The 19655-nt window shown below is 37.4% G+C and overlaps 1 protein-coding gene across 5 annotated transcripts in view; it reads right to left on the bottom strand.

Moving 5' to 3' along the window:
* Positions 1-5344: 5344 nt before the first annotated feature.
* LOC126759833 (proteoglycan 4) overlaps positions 5345-19655 on the bottom strand; it is a 162414-nt gene continuing 148103 nt past the window's right edge. For 4 of the 5 annotated variants that reach the window (XM_050474981.1, XM_050474982.1, XM_050474984.1 and 1 more), the window contains 2 exons: positions 14794-15722; positions 5345-11905 (listed from right to left, as the gene is read on the bottom strand). In XM_050474981.1, the coding sequence (XP_050330938.1) occupies positions 8419-11905; positions 14794-15722 (4416 nt within the window). In that variant the 3' untranslated portion in view covers positions 5345-8418. The remainder of the gene's footprint in view (positions 11906-14793; positions 15723-19655) is intronic. The other variant, XR_007667092.1, reaches the window with a different exon arrangement.

Raw genomic sequence — 19655 nt, 5'->3', positions numbered from 1 at the left:
TGCAGTCGAGCCCAAGCGGTTTTCGAGATAAATTAAGACAAATTTATATTTTACAGACATCATGGGAACGCATAACGGTAACCAGAAACGACAGATAGTTGGCGTGACCTTTTCTTTAGATACCTTACCGGACCCGATCGGTTTACAAATGTGAGAGTTATTCTACGAAAATGATTGACGGTACTCCTACTATTCGGTTCTGGGCGTCTGGTACAAATTTCGCTCTCAGCTAGGAACATAGCACATCAGCAACACCGAGTGTGAACAAGTTAACATCTCATACTTTAAAGCTGAAAGCAGAAAATGTTAAATTTTCATATGACACCTTAACGATCCCGATCGGTCTATAAATTCGGGAGTTATCAGATGAGCGACGGTACCCCTACTAGTCGGTTCTGCGCACCCGGTACAAATCTCCATGTATATATTATTATTATTTAAATGTATATGTATGTATATTTTTTTAGTAAAAAATAAAGGTATATGCCAAAATAGTGATTATCAAAGTAATAGATGCGATAATATGTCTTACTTAATTATTTTTAACTGAAGACGACAGTGAGTATGCACACAATTTTATTATGACAAATTTTCTTCTATTTTTTCCATATAATTTTTTAATATTTTTAAATTATACAATTTCTATAAATTTTTCGAAATTCCTCTCATTTACCTTTCATTTGACACTAAAATCATCAAAATCGCATCAAAATTAGGAAAAAATGCAAATTTCTTAAAAATTTTACAAACTCCTCTTCAATCCCGTCAATTTGACACCAAAATCATCAAAATCGGTTAAGATTTGCCGGAATTACGAAAAATCCCTATTTTCCTTCAATTTTTCAAAACTCCTTTAAAATCCCTTTGATTTGACACCAAAATCATCAAACTCGGTTAGGATTTGCCGGAATTACGAAAAATCCCTATTTCCTTCAATTTTCCAAAACTCCTTTCAAACCCCTTCAATTTGATACCAAAATCATCAAAATCGGTTAAGAATTGCCGATTCTACAAAAATCAGCTATTTTCTTTCAATTTTCCTAAATTTTCCAAAACTCCTCTCGAATCCCTTCAATTTGACACCAAAATCATCAAAATCGGTTAGGATTTGCCGGAATTACGAAAAATCCCTATTTCCTTCAATTTTCCAAAACTCCTTTCAAACCCCTTCAATTTGATACCAAAATCATCAAAATCGGTTAAGATTTGCCGAATTTACAAAAAAAAATGTTATTTTCTTCATTTCTTCCAATTTTCCAAAACTCCTCTCGAATCCCTTCAATTTGACACCAAAATCATCAAAATCGGTTAAGATTTGCCGAAATTACGAAAAAATTACAATCTGGTCACCCCAGCCACACGGCGGCGCAAACAAAAAATTTCATTTCCCAAATCGCCAATTTGCACCAGGCACCCAGAATCGCCCAGTAGGTAGCTGCCGCGAAAAATAATTTTTTCGTGTAGCCTACCCCAAAGGCGCAAGTAAAACTGCTTTAGCCACATCTGCAGGACAGCCGGAAGAAAGGGCTGCTGCCACGTTAACACGAATAACTTCTATAATTCGCCACTGATTTTGTGCATTCAGGTACCAAATGAAAGGGAAAACCCGCAGCAATACAACCAACAACAAATAAACATTAACAAATCAGAATAAGAAGACATTTTTGCAGGAATATGCGAGCAAGCAACACTGTGATGAAAAACTCGAATTTTGTATTTATAAAACAAGATGAAGATATCTTTGTGCTACTAATAGATTGAGATACTTTAATATGTATAGTCTGCGAAATAGCATCATTTCAAATTCACAACATTCCATTGTATTGCTATTTTTAGAAGCGCTTCTTTCGCACTGAATTGTAGTGTTTCCATAAAAGATGAAATAAAGTGCGCTATAAAATTATATTTTCAAAGCGATTACCTTTCGTTTGCCACCAAACTCATTGAAATCCGTTCAGTTTTGCCAAAGTTATAGCGAATATACATTATCGATCGCATATTCTGCATTATTACTGCATTATCCACCATTTCCTGTAGTTACGTGCGCGATAAGCATTTTGATAAAACCCAGCCGATTTCAATGATTTTGGTGGCAAATGAAAGGTGATCGCTTCTAGAAAACATTAGTATTGTGCACTTACTTTCATGTGTTGCGTAAGCATAGCAATTCAGCTAGAAAGAAGCTATTCAAAAACATGCATTAATTAAGAATGTATTGAAGTTGAAATGTTGCCGTTAACAGAATATACTTAAGAAGTGTATTTCTAGTGATTTGTAGCAGGAATATCCTTTCATTTTACTTTATTAATGTGAAATTTTAATTTTTTTATCGTACAGTTGCTTAGAGACATTTGCATCAAAAAATAGCTTATATTTGTAGTTTGTTATAATCCCTTGGTATTTGATCGTGTAGCTGCACGCTTACCCTTTCATTTGGTGGTTGAACGATCGAAATCGGTGCTGAATTATGAAAGTTATTCAAGTAAACGTGGCATCAGCCTCCAGTTCCGGTTGTTCTGCATATGCCGGTAACGCAGTTCATACTGCGCCTTTGAGGTATGCTACACGAAAAAATTATTTTTCGCGGCAGCTACCTACTGGGCGATTCTGGGTGCCTGGTGCAAATTGGCGATTTGGGAAATGAAATTTTTTGTTTGCGCCGCCGTGTGGCTGGGGTTTTTTCGTAGTTTCGGCAAATCTTAGCCGATTTTGATGATTTTGGTGTCAAATTAATTTCGGCAAATCTTAACCGATTTTGATGATTTTGGTATCAAATTAACGGGACTGAAGAGGAGTTTTGGAAAATTGAAGGAAAATAGGGATTTTTCGTAATTCGGCAAATCTTAACCGATTTTGATGATTTTGGTGTCAAATTGAAGGGATTCGAGAGGAGTTTTGGAAAATTGAAGGAAAATAGGGATTTTTCGTAATTTCGGCAAATCTTAACCGATTTTGATGATTTTGGTGTCAAATTGTCGGGATCGAAAAGGTGTTTCAGAAAATTGGAATAAATGAAGAAAATAACGATTTTTTTCGTAATTTCGGCAAATCTTAACCGATTTTGATGATTTTGGTGTCAAATTGAAGGGATTCGAGAGGAGTTTTGGAAAATTGGAAGAAATGAAGAAAATAACATTTTTTTTTGTAAATTCGGCAATTCTTTGCCAATTTTGATGATTTTGGTGTCAAATTGACGGGATTGAAGAGGAGCTTGTAAAATTTAGGAAAATTGAAAGAAAATAGCTGATTTTCGTAGAATCGGCAATTCTTAACCGATTTTGAAGATTTTGGTGTCAAATTAAAGGGGTTTGAAAGGAGTTTTTTGGAAAATTCAAAGAAACGGAGAAAAAGACAGTTTTTCATAATTTCGGCAAATCTCAACCGAGTTTTTTGCAGGTGTTTTATATCTATATACATATGTACATATATCATGAGTACCTATGAGTGTTTTTTGTTTAATGGTTATACTTACGCCTACTTCCTTTCTTCTTGCAGCAATTAAAAAACCTGCTTTTAATTAGTTATAATTAAACTATTAAATATTTATTTAAGTAACTTTTAAGCATGTTGATGATAATATACATGCATTTCTTTTATAAATCGTTCGTTTTTATATAAATTAACTTAATATTAAAATATGTTATAATATGACATTTAAGCAGATGGTTTTTAGGCTTTTAGACATGCATTTGCTTAAAGCTAAATTTCTAAGTAGTATGTGAAGAATATAGTTATCGTTTAATTATATTTTTATCGTTTTAGTCATATGCATTTCATATATAACCATTATCTTTCATTATCTTTTTATTTATCAACTCAAAACTGCCATTTCTCACAATCATGGCATGGATGTTTTACATTATTATGTGTATATTTTAAAGTGATTTTTTTCTTATCACTACTGACTTATTCTAACTAAAAGTAGTTGCTGTTGTATAAATATTTAAATATATGTATGTATATGCTTAATAAATTCTTGTTTTTGTTTTTGTTTAGAGTGATAATACTTTATCGAATCCATTCAATTATTTTGCTTAATTAATTTATTTATTTTTGCTTACAACCTAATCTAGTGAATCAATATTTTTAGTACAAGCTTTTAGTGAAGCAACAAACTATGAAACGTAATAGAAGTGAAGAGTACGAGTATTTAAAAATTAAGTTGAAGTTAGCTAAAATACCACTAATAAGTAGATATGTTACAATGTTTTTTCCTTTCATTTATTACTGGATAGATTTTGTCAAACCAGATTTCTTAGCTTTGCAGTGCTGGATATATTCTTGACGTACATTTATGGTTACATACAAGCATCTTTAATAAATAAGGCTGGTTTTCTTCCAAGGCACCGCTCGTTTTGTTTCAGTAAATCTGTGAAAATCTGATATTTTGTTGTGTAGATATGTAGAATAGTATATTCGAAGAACGATTGATATATCACAACATTTAACAATTGCTTGTTGCCATCGATTTTAGACTATATAACTTTTTCAAGCTTCTGTCTTCTATGTATCTTCTTTGAGCAATTTTAATCAAGAATATGCCAGCAAATACTCCATCTTTCCTATAAACTACAGCACAACTTATTGTTCGCTTTTGATTTGGGCAATAATTCCATGCGGCAATGCTACCGAGTTTGTTTCCAATGCTGCCAAATGAATACAATTTTTACTCGTTCGTTTCACCACTCACTAATTGCTCGTGAATGGAAGGTAAATACTATTTAATTTATTTTTTATAAACCATAAATCCTATGTAAAAATAGTAAATAGAATAAGTGAAAAAGGGAAAGTAGAAGCTCAGAGTATGGTAACAATTAGATGTTTGGTTAATACTCAAAATTTCTAGATCAAATCACCAATTGTTTTATAATTGTAAAAAATCGTTTGGTTTCTGATGTAATCTACAATTTTTGAATACCACCCTAACCCTACCTTCCCTTTGTGACTTATATTTTTACATAAGGTATATGGTTTATCAAAAATAAATTAAATTAGGTGCTCATAAGTTGGTTACAAACGACTATATTAGGGTGGTAGGCAAAATATCTAAATCATAAGCAAAAAGCTTTTTTTTAATATAGGAGTATTCAAAATCTTCGGCCGAAGTAAAATAATATTTTCAAATAAAAAATGTATGGCAGACAAATCTAAATGTGGTAGTTTTCTTTGCTAAGATTTTCAAAAAAGGCGATCGAAAGGCGTATTTAAAAATTAAAAAAAAAAATTTTGCATTTAAAAATTAAAAAAAAAAATTTTGCATTTAAAAATTAAAAAAAAAAAACAATATTTGGTATTTAAAAATTGAAAAAAAATATTTTGTATTTAAAAATTAAAAAAAAAATGATTTACAATTTTTTGGAAAAAAAAAATTTTTTATTTTTTAATTTAGAATTTTCTTAACATAGAAAATTATTTTCTATTTTTTTTTTATGTAAGTATTTAATTTTTGTTTTCTTTTTTTTACCTAATCACACAGCCTTTTACATTTTTTTTCATAATTTTTTTGAAAGCAAACATTTTGTAATAGTTGGAATGGACGAATTTTCTGGCATACCAGTTGCAGCTGATCGGAATGTTTTAAGAAAGAAAGAAGTCCACAGCCTAAATCATAAGATTTCGAAGCATAAGAAAAACTTGGAGTAGTGCTGATAAAACCTAAGTAGCTAATATCTTATTCAGAATCGAATTAATTATAAAAAGTATCTTTCAGAGTCGAATTACTCATAAAAAGGACTGATTATTGATATAATTGCATCAAAACCGCTGCTCAAGGAATGTTGTTCGAACGTTGGTGCTGGTCATGCAGTTTCTCAAAATTATTTTCGATACCGGATGGCGGGATAAAAAGCTTTTCGCGGTTACTAGCTGGACAATTTTGGAAGCCTGGTAGAGATTATCGATTTAACAAACAAAATCTCTTTTTTCTCCGTGGGTGTGAATGGAAAAACATATTAAGGGGGGGAGTAAGGAATTCATGGTAAAAAAATGACTTTTTTCGCGAATTTATTTCTTAAATATGGATTGAGTAATTTTGTTCGGACCTTTTGTACATTACTGAGTATGCTTTGGACAATATAGAGTAATTTTTTCGTCACTTTTTTAGTTTATAAATTTTACTTTTCCAAAGTCCGTGTTCACTGTAATTTAAAACTACTTGACCGATTCATTTCACATTTTGTAAAGATTTTTGACATATAAAATACAGCCCCTCAACGTTTAGTATTTTTTTTTACATTAAGGGTGTTTTCCACCCACAAAATGGCGGAATTTTTTAGTGGAAAATAGCAGTTTTCACTTTAAATGGCAGCCAAAAATTAAAAAAAAAGAAAAAAAAATAAAATATATCAGAGAACGTTAAGGGGAAGATTTGATTATAATTTGACTAATTTTTCTTGGTTTTTTATTTCCGGATAATTTCCACCGAGTTACGGTGAATGTTAAAGTTTATAATTTATATGTAAAAACGTTTTATTCGTAAGAATCGTTTATTCCGAAACATTTTCGCCCTCAGACAAACTAAGATACAGAATTTTCTTGAAAAACGTAATTTTACGAGCTGGTCCACTTGGCTGGTAGATCTCTTGTAATTTCCTTCAGGCCTCTAGTGAAGTAATGCAGTGTCTTATATGATTTGCGTCGATATGATATGATCTTTTGCGTCGAACGCGGCTGATTCTTCTAGCGTTGCATTTTCGTTCTTCACATGCTTACCAGATACGATTCCCCATAAATCGGCATGAATAAGAACACTTTTCATGTGGACTGACCACGACGAATAATTTGTGTCATCGAGCTTATCAATGGAAAACAACCCAGAAGTAGCCATTGTTAGTTGCAAAAATTATTTTCTTTAGTTCACTTGTAAGTTGCGATCGCTAAATTTTCTTTTACTAAGCGTTTGATTGGTTACTTATCTCGGTTATGCCTTTCCTAAGTCTCATAATCTGTTAAAGTTTATAATTCTGAATAAACGATTCTTAGGAATAAAACGTTTCTATATCTAAATTATAAACTTTAACAGTGAACACGGCATAAAATTTTTCCAAGACGTTCGGGGGGAAACTCTGTTACCGGCTTATGCTTCAATATTTCTGCATGAAAAAATTAACTTACATTGTCAAAAGTGAGCTCAATGTTGTACAAAAGGTCTGAATGAAATTACTCAATCCATATTTAAGAAATAAATTCACAAAAAAGTATTTTTTTTACCTTAAAACCCTTACCTTTCCCTAGAGTTATGTATATAGTACTTGCTATCAGATATGAGAGTTTTACTCATAGAAAATAGTATTGGAAAGGTAAATATCACGAAAGCTGGAACGCACTATAAAAGGTGATGTGAGTATTCATAATATTTGTTCAAAACTTGTGTAAATAAATGGTTATAACATATGATGTTATTTTTCTGGCAAAATTTTCGAAAATGAAATAGTTAAACAATAAAAAAAACAATAAAAAATCGCTCGTTTCGACTAAAATATTGGAGAATTTTGCTTAAGGTTTCAAAAAAAAAAAAAATCATCCATATACTATATGGTAATAAAATTTATCAATAATTTGGAATGAAGATGATGATGATGAGACTGAGGCAAACTATACAATTATAATTTCAGAGTTTAGAATTCAATAAAGAGAGTTGAAATCGATAAATTCCAAATGCAGACAAGCATAATTAAGACACAACGCATAATATATTAACTAAGGAGAATTTTGCTAGGATAAGTGTGGGTGAATTTTTTATTCATTAACAAATTTTTAAAAATTTTGACTAATTATTTCAATTTTTTTCAAATTTTTTTCTGTTATGTCTTTTTATTCTATTTGTCTGGATTTAGAATTCAGTGATTATGAGTGCAACTGTCATTGAAATACAGCTATACTTCCAGAAAAAATTTACGCTAACATAAGCGCTTAATATTTAGCATAAGAGCACTCATATTTAATCACCAAAGTATGTGTTGCAGCTAAATTCAAATAAAAATAAATGTGTCAATATTATTTGTTAATAATATTGCTACACTTACCCACTACCTACGTGGCCCACAAAAAACAGACAACGACGCTGTGGCAACTTGAAACGCTTATAATTTGGCTTACGCTCCGCGAGACTTTGCCGCGGCTGTTAGTTGGTGAAGTACAAGCAGCGCGCTTAGTACTAATGAGCGATTCATGGATTGGCAGGTTGGCAGGCAAATAAATACAGGTGGTGCAACGCAAGCTGTTAAGGTAGGCATTTGTTAAAGCACAGTTATACGCACAGCAACGCACAAGTGCTCATTCAATCATTCAAGCACTCCATCAAACAGTCACTCAGCCAGACACACCCGCGCTGCGTGGCCGTACGCTGACACTTACACCACAAATCAAACATAGCTATAAAAAGGCTTTGCTGCTTTTCCTATCACCGCCACTTTTTGTTTAGTGATTAACATTACCGTTATTGCTGCGCGTTGGCGTTTTCGTATTTGTGGCGGCATTCGTTTTGCCGCCCTCGTCACCACGACTTTGGCTGTCGTTGCTGCTGTCGTCATTGTTATTTTTGTTGTCGTTGTTACTGTTGTTATTGTTGCCACTGTTGTTATTGTTGCTGTTATTTTCGTTGTTACTTCTGCCACTGCCGTTGCTATTATTGGAGCGTCGAAATTTCGGCGCTATGTAATAGAGACCGTCCTGCTCGCCCGTCGCGGTCAGTTGCGGCGGCAGGCGCTGAAAGCCGTTCGCTCGATATAACGGTGAATAGGCTTGTGGTCGCACCACTTGCGGATGTGAGATGTATTCACTGTCCGGGTTGATGGGCGGCAATGGCTGCCGGTAGTTGACCAAAATGTCACGATGTAGCGGAATTTGCGGTTGATATTGACGTGGTGGCGGCAGTTGTTGTTGTTGTTGCTGTCGCTGCTGTGGTTGTAGTTGTGGTGGCGCATAGTATTGCGCTTGGTGTGATAGTGCTGGACCTGCCGATTGTTGTGGCGCTGTATAGCGTTGTAATTGCGGCGGAAAAGGACCTTGCGGTAATGCCGGTTGATAGGGATTAATGTATTCCGCGTCCGGATTGAGCGGTGGCCGATTTGGTGCATAATTCACATATGTATCGTTCTCCAAGCTCCACAGCGTTTGCGGTTGTTGCTGTGGTTGCTGATAATTCGGCTGTGGCGGCGGCGGTGGTTGGCGATAGTTGATGACGCGCCGCTGTTGGAATGGCTCCTCGTAGAAGCGGTTGTTTTGACGTGCATGCAGCGCCGGACCACCGTAGTAGTAGCCATTGAAACCGCGTTGTTTGGGTGCGAAAGCTACCGGTGGCCGTTCAATGCGTTGGTACTGCGGCGGTTGGGAATACTCATTCAGCTCTTGTTGTTGATTCAATGAGACCCAAGGCGCCTGCGTGGTGACATGTGTGCGCTGGTTACCTTGGTATTGACGCGGCTCTGGTTCGGCTGAGCGGTATTCGGGTAGCAGTGGTGTTTGTTGTAGATATTTGGCGCCTAAGCGCAGCTTCTTCGAACGCCCTTGCGGTAGAGGCGGTATTTGTTGGTAAGGCGTATCTGGTTGTATTGGCACGAGTGTGGTGGTCGACTGATAACGCGCTTGTTGCTGTTGTTGTTGTGAGTATTGCTCTTCTTGCTGTTGTTGCTGCTGTAGGCGCGCATTCGCCTTCTCTACATTAATGGCTTGGAAAGAATTTTCATCATCTACGGGTGGACTATAGGTGACCATTGGTTTGAAGGGTGCTTCATCATATTCGGCTGGTGGTTGGAAGTCTTCAGCGCCCGCTGTAGGTTGTGCCGGCTCCAAATTCTTTGACGCATCGAAATTGAATTCATATATAGGTTTGGCTTTTGGTGTGCGCGGTATGTTGTTGTCACGCAACTGTTGATTTTGGTAATAGCGCAGTGTTTCGCGTATCGCATTCACCTCCTCTTCAAAGTTCTCTAGGGGACGTGGTTTGTAGACGGTAGGCTCGATCGGCACTTGTGGTGGTCGCTTGTAACGCACCGCTTCCGGTTTGGGTGTGATGTAGACCACATCTTGTGGCAGGTACGGACGTTGTGGCTGCAGCTGTGGTGGCAAGAAGTTGCGTTGGTTTTGAGGCTGTGATTTGAAGGGTCGTTTGCTGGTTGCATACAATTTTATTGGTTTAGCCAGTACCGGCTTTTCGGTAGTGGAGAGGAAATCATCGATAACATTTGTAGTAACACCGTTAGGTTGACGCTTAGCCTCGAAGTATTCGTAGTATATGGGGTTGGATTTCGAAAGTGGTTCTTGGTTATTACGCGGGGTGGTCGGTTCATAAGCGATGGCATTCGGACGCGATTGTGGATATTTGTGGGACGGAAAGATGGGTATGTGAACAGCCACTGGCACAGGGATAGCCTGAATGATTTCTGGTGGCGACGCGGTCGGTGTTGGTGCTGGTGGGGGTGGCGGTTGTTTGCTCGGTTGCACATGTTGTACGGCATGTGGTGGCTCTGGTGTGATGATAATCGTTTTGGGAGAATACTGATGTATTTTCGTGATAACTTTTGGTCGATGCGGCGCCTCAGTTGTGGTTGAGGTCGTAGTTGTTGAAGTAGTAGTAGTACTTGTGGTGGTGGTTGTTGTACTCGTAGTGGGAGCAGGTGTACCATAACCGCGATGTCTTGATGGCGTATGGACTTTTTCTGGTTTCTCCAAACGACTAAATTGATTGGCGGGTGGCGGTAGCACAATTCCTGGCACTAATGGACCCGGCGGCACTGGATTTGTGTAGTTACTTTTATAGATAAAAGTATATGCGGGCGGGTAATACAATGAAGGATCATCTTCATCGAAGTAATCGGTACCATTCGAATTGTCCAATGAACCGTTGTGTGCAAAAGTGAATGGACCCAAATTTGGGAATGTAATGGGTCGTGCATTATTCAAGAAGGGATTCACGAATGTTTGGTTGTGATATAGCCACGGCGGCGAGGGTGCCGGGTAGTTGTAACCCGGTTCGCCTTGCGCAGTATCTTGAGTCGATCCCGGCCGGGTAAGAAGATTTTTCTCGTTGTCACTGTCACTTTCGGTTGATGGGTAGTTGGCTTCCGCGCCGGCGGGATAAACTGGTATCGATTCGTTAGCGATCGGATAGACGACCGTGAATTTATTATTTCCGATAAACTGTAGCGGCCCATTCTCCTCGAGCTGGACGGGAAATGGTGGCGGGACTTTTGGATTCGGTGGTATTTTGATTTGTCGACCGGGTGCATCGTAATCATCGATGGGAGGCCACGGTTCATCCGGTTCGCCCTCATTGAGATTACCACCCTTGATTACAAGCAAATGATCCTCAGCCAGCCAAATGTCCTCTTCATTGAGACCACCAAATGTGCGTTCATTATCTATGGGCGTCTCCTTATTCGGTAAATAACTAATAACACCAGGTCTTTTGGGCGGTCGTCGAAATATTTCCTTTTCTATTAGCCCATACTTGCCATCACGTACTTGATCAGAAAGTGTCTTCTTTGATTCGTCCTTAATTTTTTTCGACTTAACGGTGTTCTCTTTGCCTGAACCGGCACTCAGACGCAATATACCGTTATCCCAATTATCGAAATCGCCGTCATCTTCCAACAACGCTTCATCATCTGCATTATCATCATCATTCAATGTGGTGTCTTTGCGTTCGGTTTTCATATGAAATGGAATCGCCGTTGTAGTTGTAACTGTATGCGTTGGTGTGACAGCAGTTGTGCTCATTTTTGTCAAACGATATGTACTGCTCATGGCCAGTTGTCCTCCTTTGGTGCGTACATATTGATATGCGGGTTTCTGCGTTGTTGAATTACTAGTTGTACTGTTGGCTGTGATGGCCGAAACCTGATAGGTGGAACGTCCTTCCGCATTTTGAATGTGTCCCGCTACAAGACGATGGATCATGCGTGGTCTGAAATGAACAACGAATAGTGACAGAAAAATAATGCTTAACATAAAAGGAAATCAAAAATTTCAAATAATTGTACTCCACATCTGAGTGAATAATAGTTCTTTTAAATGTAGTAACCAGTCTGTGTAGAGACTTAAGTTATGATTGAAAAGGAACAAATTTTTGTGGAGCCTTGGTATAAGGATATAATAAAATGTGAAGTCGGCAAAGTTTGACCGTCAGACAGGTATGAGTATAAATGTAGTCTGCATCGGAGCAACTGCCCAGCATGAAAGTAATGCTCTCAAAACAAAAAAATAAAGAAATTTCATGGAACTCTTTAATATCTTGTGTTCCTCCAATCCAGGAAGCTGAGAATGTGGCTGATTGACTTCTCCTAGCTCCGAAACTTTTAATTGTTATGTTTAAATATAAAAATATACCAAAAATTTGATTCATGCGAAGCGAAAATTACGAATAATTACAATAGAACAAAAACACATTCGAATGCGACTTTCTCAGCAACAGTTGGAGCGTTTTAAAAAGGATAAAGTGGATTTTGTGCGTCGATTCATCACTATGGATGAGACTTGGGACTATCACCATGATCCTGAATCAAAACAAGAGGCTAAAGAGTGGTGTGAACCTGGTTGGTCGGCTTCGAAAGGAGTTCGTGTCCGGAAATCGGCCAAGAAAGTTATGGCATCAGTTTTTTCGGATGCGAGAGGTATTTTGTTTGTGGTTTGCTTGCAAACTGGTAAAACAATTAATTCTGAATATTATTGCAACCTTTTGGACCAGTTGAAGGAAAAACTTCGTGAAAAAAGACCCGGTTTGCAGAAGAAAAAAATTATTTTTCATCAGGACAATGCACCGTGTCACAAGAACATTTTGATTATGGCTAAAATCCTTGAATTAAAGTTCGAATTGTTAGAACATCTACCGCATTCACCAGCTTTGGCCCCCGCGACTTCCATTTGTTTCTAAAACTCAAAAAATGTATGCGTGGCAAGCGTTTTTCATCAAACGAAGAGGTCATAACGGCTGTTGACGCATATTTTGCAGACCTTCCGGATTCTCACTTCAGGAATGGGATCCACAGATTGGAGGATCGTTGGAGCAAGTGTATTAATATTCAGGGAGATTGTACTGAATAATAAAGTGTATCTTGAATCTTAAAATTCTTATCAAACAAAAAAACTTATTGAACAACCTGGTACCTTTATCTTTAATACCGTTTGATTTTTTTTTGTTTTAGCAACTCATTCGGCCGGATCATGTCAGCAGTTGGGGATCTTTTTTTTGGACCTCCGAACACAGCACATAACTCCGTTATTTTTCAATATTTTTGTAATAAAAAATCTTCAAATATACATAGTTGAAAACCAAAAAACCAACCGAAAAAGTCGATTGAGTACTTTTATTTTTTAAAAATTTGTTCATGGGTTACACTGGTATAGCCCCTAATCCACTTATGAATTTCAAATTTCGATTTGTTTGCTTATATATCGAATGTATATATTAAAAATATCTTTCTATAACAGCTGAACCGATCGACTTGAAATCTTCACATGGAAAATTTTTGATAATATGGGCATTTTATGGACGAAATGAACGTATGACACATGAATTGTGTAGGTTTTCAGGAGCTGTGATTACTTCAGATATCCGTTATACGGTGCGAAAGTAGGGAATGTAGAGACACGACTTAATTCGTACCGACATTAACGGTGTTTTGATAAAGAGAACTGATCAAGAGACGATCAAGAATTAAGGTGTAATTGCCATATACAACTACGGGGCATCTGAACGGCAAGTTGGTAGGACTGCATATAACATTTAACGAAAAAAGGCAAAATGTTTAACTATCTCCGAGTTACACGTGTTTTTGTAAGCAAACAAAAGTGAATTTTTGATTTTACTGAGCATCAAAATTTCGTTTAAGCGTTAAAAACGACGCCCGATCTGGACGTTCATCCACCTCTACAGATGAGGATCACTCCAAAAAATCAAAAATTTTGTGAAAATCGTAGATTGACAATTAGAGACCTCGCTGGTAGCGTTGGAATATAATTTTACTGAGCACAAACCTTTTGTAGAATAATTTGTGTCTAAAACGCGTCAATTCCCGATTGGTGCTAAAATCAGGACAATGCAGCATTCCATGCTGCCTTGGTTCTTCACCACTTTTTTGCATAAAACTCGGCTCATATGGTACCGTCATTACCGTATTCGTCTAATTTAACAACGTGAAACTTCCGTTTTGGCACGATTAAAGCGATAAAAACCGATTCGAAGAAGATCTTGAAGGCTATACCTGAACAAGACTATTCCTACTGTTTTGAGGACTCAAAAAATGGTGGAAAAGCGCGAAAAATTTAGAATTTACATTTTATAAAAAAAAATCACCTTTCTTTTTGGTCATAGTAGTATTTTTAGTCTATTATATAACTACGGCTATTTAAGGCTCCCACAAGCAACTATTAAAAGCCTTCAATAGCCTGGTATACCTAAGGGGGAGAGTTGCTTATCGCATTCGTTGGGGTAATTACTTAATTTCAGATGAAATCTAATTTCACTTTAAGTACTTGGGCAACGCCCCGCTTATTAAGCTTAGGTTTGAAATCAACGATTTTCCTTTAAGGCCCCGGAACTGCAGCTGATTATTAAAGCGTTAAATTCGCATTCACCCGTTTACAACGATAGTGCTTGACCCGCAATAGCCGCAACTGCCCACTATTATTACAAAACGTGTACAACAAAAAAAACAAAACAATGAAACGCTCACTAGCGTTAGCTGGCAGTAAATCACAAAATGCGAATCGTAAATCGCCAATCACTTTGAGTTTCGTACGTCTGTTTGTTTGTTTTTTTGCAAAAAATAAAAATGTATGAAAAAGGCAACTCACGATTTTGGTGTCTGCGGCAGACGCGTCGAATTCGCCGTGCCAGCGCCATTGTTTTCTGTCTGCAGTGTCGGCGTTTCGCGTTGCACGTTGGTTCGCGCCGCAAAGTTGGCGATTTGTTTTGACTGGCGCTGGAGTGGCGGCTGCTGGTGATGATTCGTCATCGCAACGCTTGCTTTGGAATCAATTGATGACGTGGTACGTGACGCGCCACTGCTAACGGTTGTTGTAGCAGTCACAGATGGCGACAATGAAGCCGTTGCCGGCACTTTAGCTGCGCTTGTCACAGCGCTCGTGCGCGCTACATCGGCGCTGGCATTTTGATAATTGCTATTGTTGCTGCTGCCTTGTTGTTGTTGTTGGCCTGCATTGTTGTTCTTGTATGCGACACGCTTTATTTGGCGGCTGTCAATTTGTTTGTTTGTCTTGCTGGCATCAGCGCTCCTACCGACCGGCGCCACTGCATCTGCTTTGCCATTTTGTATGCTCTGCGTCGCTGCCGCGCTTAGAAAGCTACGATTTTGGCGCACATTTGTCGGCGCGCTCTCATCAGCGCCGCGTGTCGGGCGGTGTATTGATGGCGGTGTCGTTGCTGCAGCGGCTTTGAAGTTGGGTGCCGCACGACGCGCCGCTTGCGCCAATGGCTGTTGCTTCGGCGCGCTGAGTGTTGCAGGTCTGTTGGTTGTTGTTTTTGTTCTTGCTGTCGGATGCGTCATCACCGTGGTAGGGCGCGGTGTGCGCATGAGTCGCGGCGCACGCAACGATGGTGGCTGTTGTGTTGTTGTCGACGTTGTACGCTTACCGATGTGAGCGGAAGTTGTCTGCTCCCCTTCCGCCGCTGCGTCAACCATATTTTGGCTGTGTTGTGTTGGTAATAACAACAACAACAGCAACGGAAGTAACGTGATGAGCTGCAAGGTCAACGACTTCATCTGCAAGCAAATGCAAAAACAACAGTAAAATGAGTGAAGTGCAAGTGCAACGGCAAAGTTCCATAATGAATTTAATCATATAAATTAAGTGATTTAATGTTAAGGTTTTTTCATGTGCATAAAACCCATTAAGTGTGTGTGTGTGTGTGTGTGTGTATATATGTGGCATGTAATTTTGTTTAACGTAAATAATATGTAGCTCGTGCAAAAATTTGCTGCAAACAACATCTACCGATTTTAAGCGCGTGTTTCAATCCGCCACTTACAACAACAGTAAAAAAAATTTGAAAAAAAATCCTCAAACTCGCCCTCTCATATAATCCTACTTGCCTATCTCTTTGTGCACAACTTTAGCTTAGCCGTTATTGGCGCGAATCGTGCAGCGCGCCGAAACGATTTATGGTAATTAGCTGTAATGGATTCCACCATTCAACTATTCATGCAACCACTTGGGCATCTATAGGCGCTGGGGGCTGTCTGCCTGTGTTGATGGTTGTCTGCCTCAAGTTGCCAGACAGTGCGCTGTTGGCGCTGCTGCTCATCTCTTATGCTCGGTCAAAAGCTGCAGCGTTTTATGGCTAGCCTTTGGAGGCATGTTTGTTGGTGTACATGGCACGTGCGGCATAAATTTCAATGTTTACTATACAGATTTATTTATTATGTTGCAAATTGTGTGAATGAGCATTTATTTTGGTTAACGGTGTTAAAAATTGTTATTATTAATTCTGACATGATAAAGAAAATCCGAGTTTATGCGAAAATTTTGTTTTGACTTTTGAAGGATTTAGATATGTACATTTATATACTATATTTATGTACCTAAATTGAAATATGTTTTGTTTTTATAAAACCGTTATGATTTTTAAAAGTTATTGCAGAAAATTGAGGTTTTGCATGAAAAGCGGAACACTAAATCATACACAGTATATGCATAATTTAAAAGAGTTTTTTTAAAACGGGTGATCCAAATAGAGGTACTTATTTCAATACCCTTTCTGACAGATCACGACGTGAGTCGTGTCATGTGACAATATTTATTTTTTATTGGATAACATTCCACCGAATTGACTACTAGAGCACGCAGTGAAGAAAATGTAGCAGCCGTAGCTGAGAGTGTACACGAAGACCGTGGTTAGTCGATTCGACCCAACTCGGACTGACATATGGAACGACTTAGCATAAAAAATACAGCATGTGCTAGAACCAAAGCCGCTCGACCTTCCCAAGGGAGATCGCTTCGCTCTGTGGTTTCTTGAAAAGTTCCAAGAAGATCCAACATTTTCGAGCCAAATTTTGTTCAGCGATTGTTCAGCCTCATTTCTGACTCAATGGGTATGTATGCAAGAAAAATTGTCGCGTTTGGGACGAAGAGCAACTTGAAGAGATGCAAGAGCTGTCATTTCATTCAGGAAAAAAACGGTTTGGTGTGGTTTTTGATGTGCCATGCGGACAATGCCGCTTCGATTTAGGCCTTGGAGCAAAACACGTGTCATTCGCCACTTACCAGTCGAAAGGCTTGAAGGAGTCATCGAAAATTGGTAGGACCATCTGAGACGTAGCCGCGGCTGACATTTAAAAGGGATAATCTTTAAAAACTAAATACCAAAGAATGTTCTCTCGAACGATAATAAACGTTCCCCATTAAATTTGAAGTTTCTGTGGGTTTTCTTTAAAAAGTTGGGAATCTCAAAATGGATCACAAGAAAGCTATTTTCAAACCCTTAATATATTTTTTGTGTGTAAATTTTAATTGATTGAACGATTATTTATTTACTAAAAAAAATGAAATAATTATAATAGTTTTATATTAAAATGGACCTTGACCAAAATCGGAAAGTATATCGTCACCTGAAATGCAAAATAACGTAACAACATTTTCGGAAATTTACAGTGCCAAGAATGAAACACGAAATAAAATGGAACATGAGTGAAACAAAATTATAATATTGGTTAAAAAAGGTTTATATCTGACCGCAGAACCTGAAAATGTTGAACATATGTAATATTATGTATGTAATTTGAAGTAGTGAAGCGTAATCAATAAGACACTCAACTTTATTGGTGATGATACGTTATTTTGCATTTCAGGTGACGATATATTCTTCAATCCTTTCCATTCACATAAGAATACAACATAATTAAATTAAGTAGCTAACTGCTCCTTTCAAGATATCGAACAAATGCAATTTAGATGCCTTTTATATTTCGAGATTTGGCTTTCCTAGTTTTATTATTTGTCAACTCACAACTTTATTGTAAAACTTGACGTTTTTGATGTTATACATACTCAGAACGTTTTGACATACGAGGGCAACTTTGTTGCTTACAGTAACTTTAAATATTAATTTTTAAATATTATCGAGCGATTATTTTTTAAAACTTTCGACTCAGCAAAAATGCATCCATGAACTTAATTAAATTTTTGACGATGAAGCCCCATTATAGACCAGTGTTTATCAATGGTATCGTGATTTCAATCGGGGCCGTATATTACTCCTAGACAAATTTCGTGAAGGTCGTATAAATCCAGATGGAGTCCCGGAAACTATTTTTGTTGTACGCAAACTTATATTGACAACTATAAACATTAGTGGAACCGGTCCACATTCAATACCGCATGAACATTCGAAAGTAAAAAAAAATTGTCACATTGAAACCCACACAATTTGTCAATCGCTCAAAAAACGGTTCAAATCGAATGGTCAAAAGATATATAAAAATATACGATGTCGGTGCTTCAAAACACGTCTATGATATTGTGACAGGTAATGAATGGTGGATTTACGCGCAAATTACGAGCACAAAAGTAAGCAGCTGTCGACTGTATGGTTTTCCTGTTTTATATCTTTATTTTTTGGAAGAACTGAATATGTCGCCGCCATAACTCTAGAACAACGCAGAACATTAAATTCTGAGTGGTTGATTTGTTACCAATTGTCATTCAAGATATCAGGAAAACCAACTAATGAAGACGGATCCCTCTTCACCACGACAATGCGAGCTCTCACGCATCGATTTGATGAGTTATCCTCAGATTCAGAGGGGGAAATGGCGGACAAGGGCCAAATGGCTTATTAATAATTTTACTTCTCTGAAAAAATATAAAGTAACCAGAAAAGCAACGATACTCATCGAAGCCATGTGAAAATTTTAATTTATAATTGGAATTTTTTGCATATGTGATATTCCATCTCTAACTCACTCACTCAGCGTGATTCTTCAGAAAGAATCCATCAAATGCTTCTAACGTTCCAAAATCAAAGACAAAAAGCTGAGCAACATTTTCGATCCAACAGAAATGAAAAATATGACGGCAGAACTGATAGTTAGTTGACGAAGAAAAGCCAAGAATCTGCGGCCGACAAACAAAACGAGAAAATTTCTGCGTGGGATATTGCGAAAAATACTATAGGGTCTCAGTGTACATTACCATTGGGACAGAAGCAAAAGTCAAAGACAACAAGTTACCTCCTACTGCATTGGAAACGTTGAAGAACTGCGATGTAGACCTGTACACCATAATTCATAGCTTTCTTCGCATATTCTACACACTTTCTGTGACGAATGCGAGCTCTGAACGCTCTTTTTGGACACTTCGCCGCATTAACACTTGGCTGATATCCGCCATCGTCACTTTCAAATCGATTATGCTAGGAACTTCTGCTTTCGACTACAAGGAACTAGAACACCCTTTATTGGTGCATTTCTTAGTAAAATTTTGTATAACTTCATTTGAAAACATTAACGACCCTCAAGTCGAAATATTTAATAAAAAAACATCTTTAACTTGATTTTGATCGGTCAATTTGTATGACAGCTATATCATATAGTGGTCCGATATCATCGGTACCGATAAATCAGCAGCTTCTTCCAGAAAAAAAGGATCGTTGCAAATTTTCGGATCGATATCTAAAAAAGCTAAAGGCTTAGCTC

Source organism: Bactrocera neohumeralis, chromosome 5, assembly GCF_024586455.1.
Source record: "Bactrocera neohumeralis isolate Rockhampton chromosome 5, APGP_CSIRO_Bneo_wtdbg2-racon-allhic-juicebox.fasta_v2, whole genome shotgun sequence".
NCBI lineage: Eukaryota > Metazoa > Arthropoda > Insecta > Diptera > Tephritidae > Bactrocera > Bactrocera neohumeralis.
Note: the sequence above shows the minus strand (reverse complement) of the source record. Positions and strands in the feature narration are given on the sequence as shown.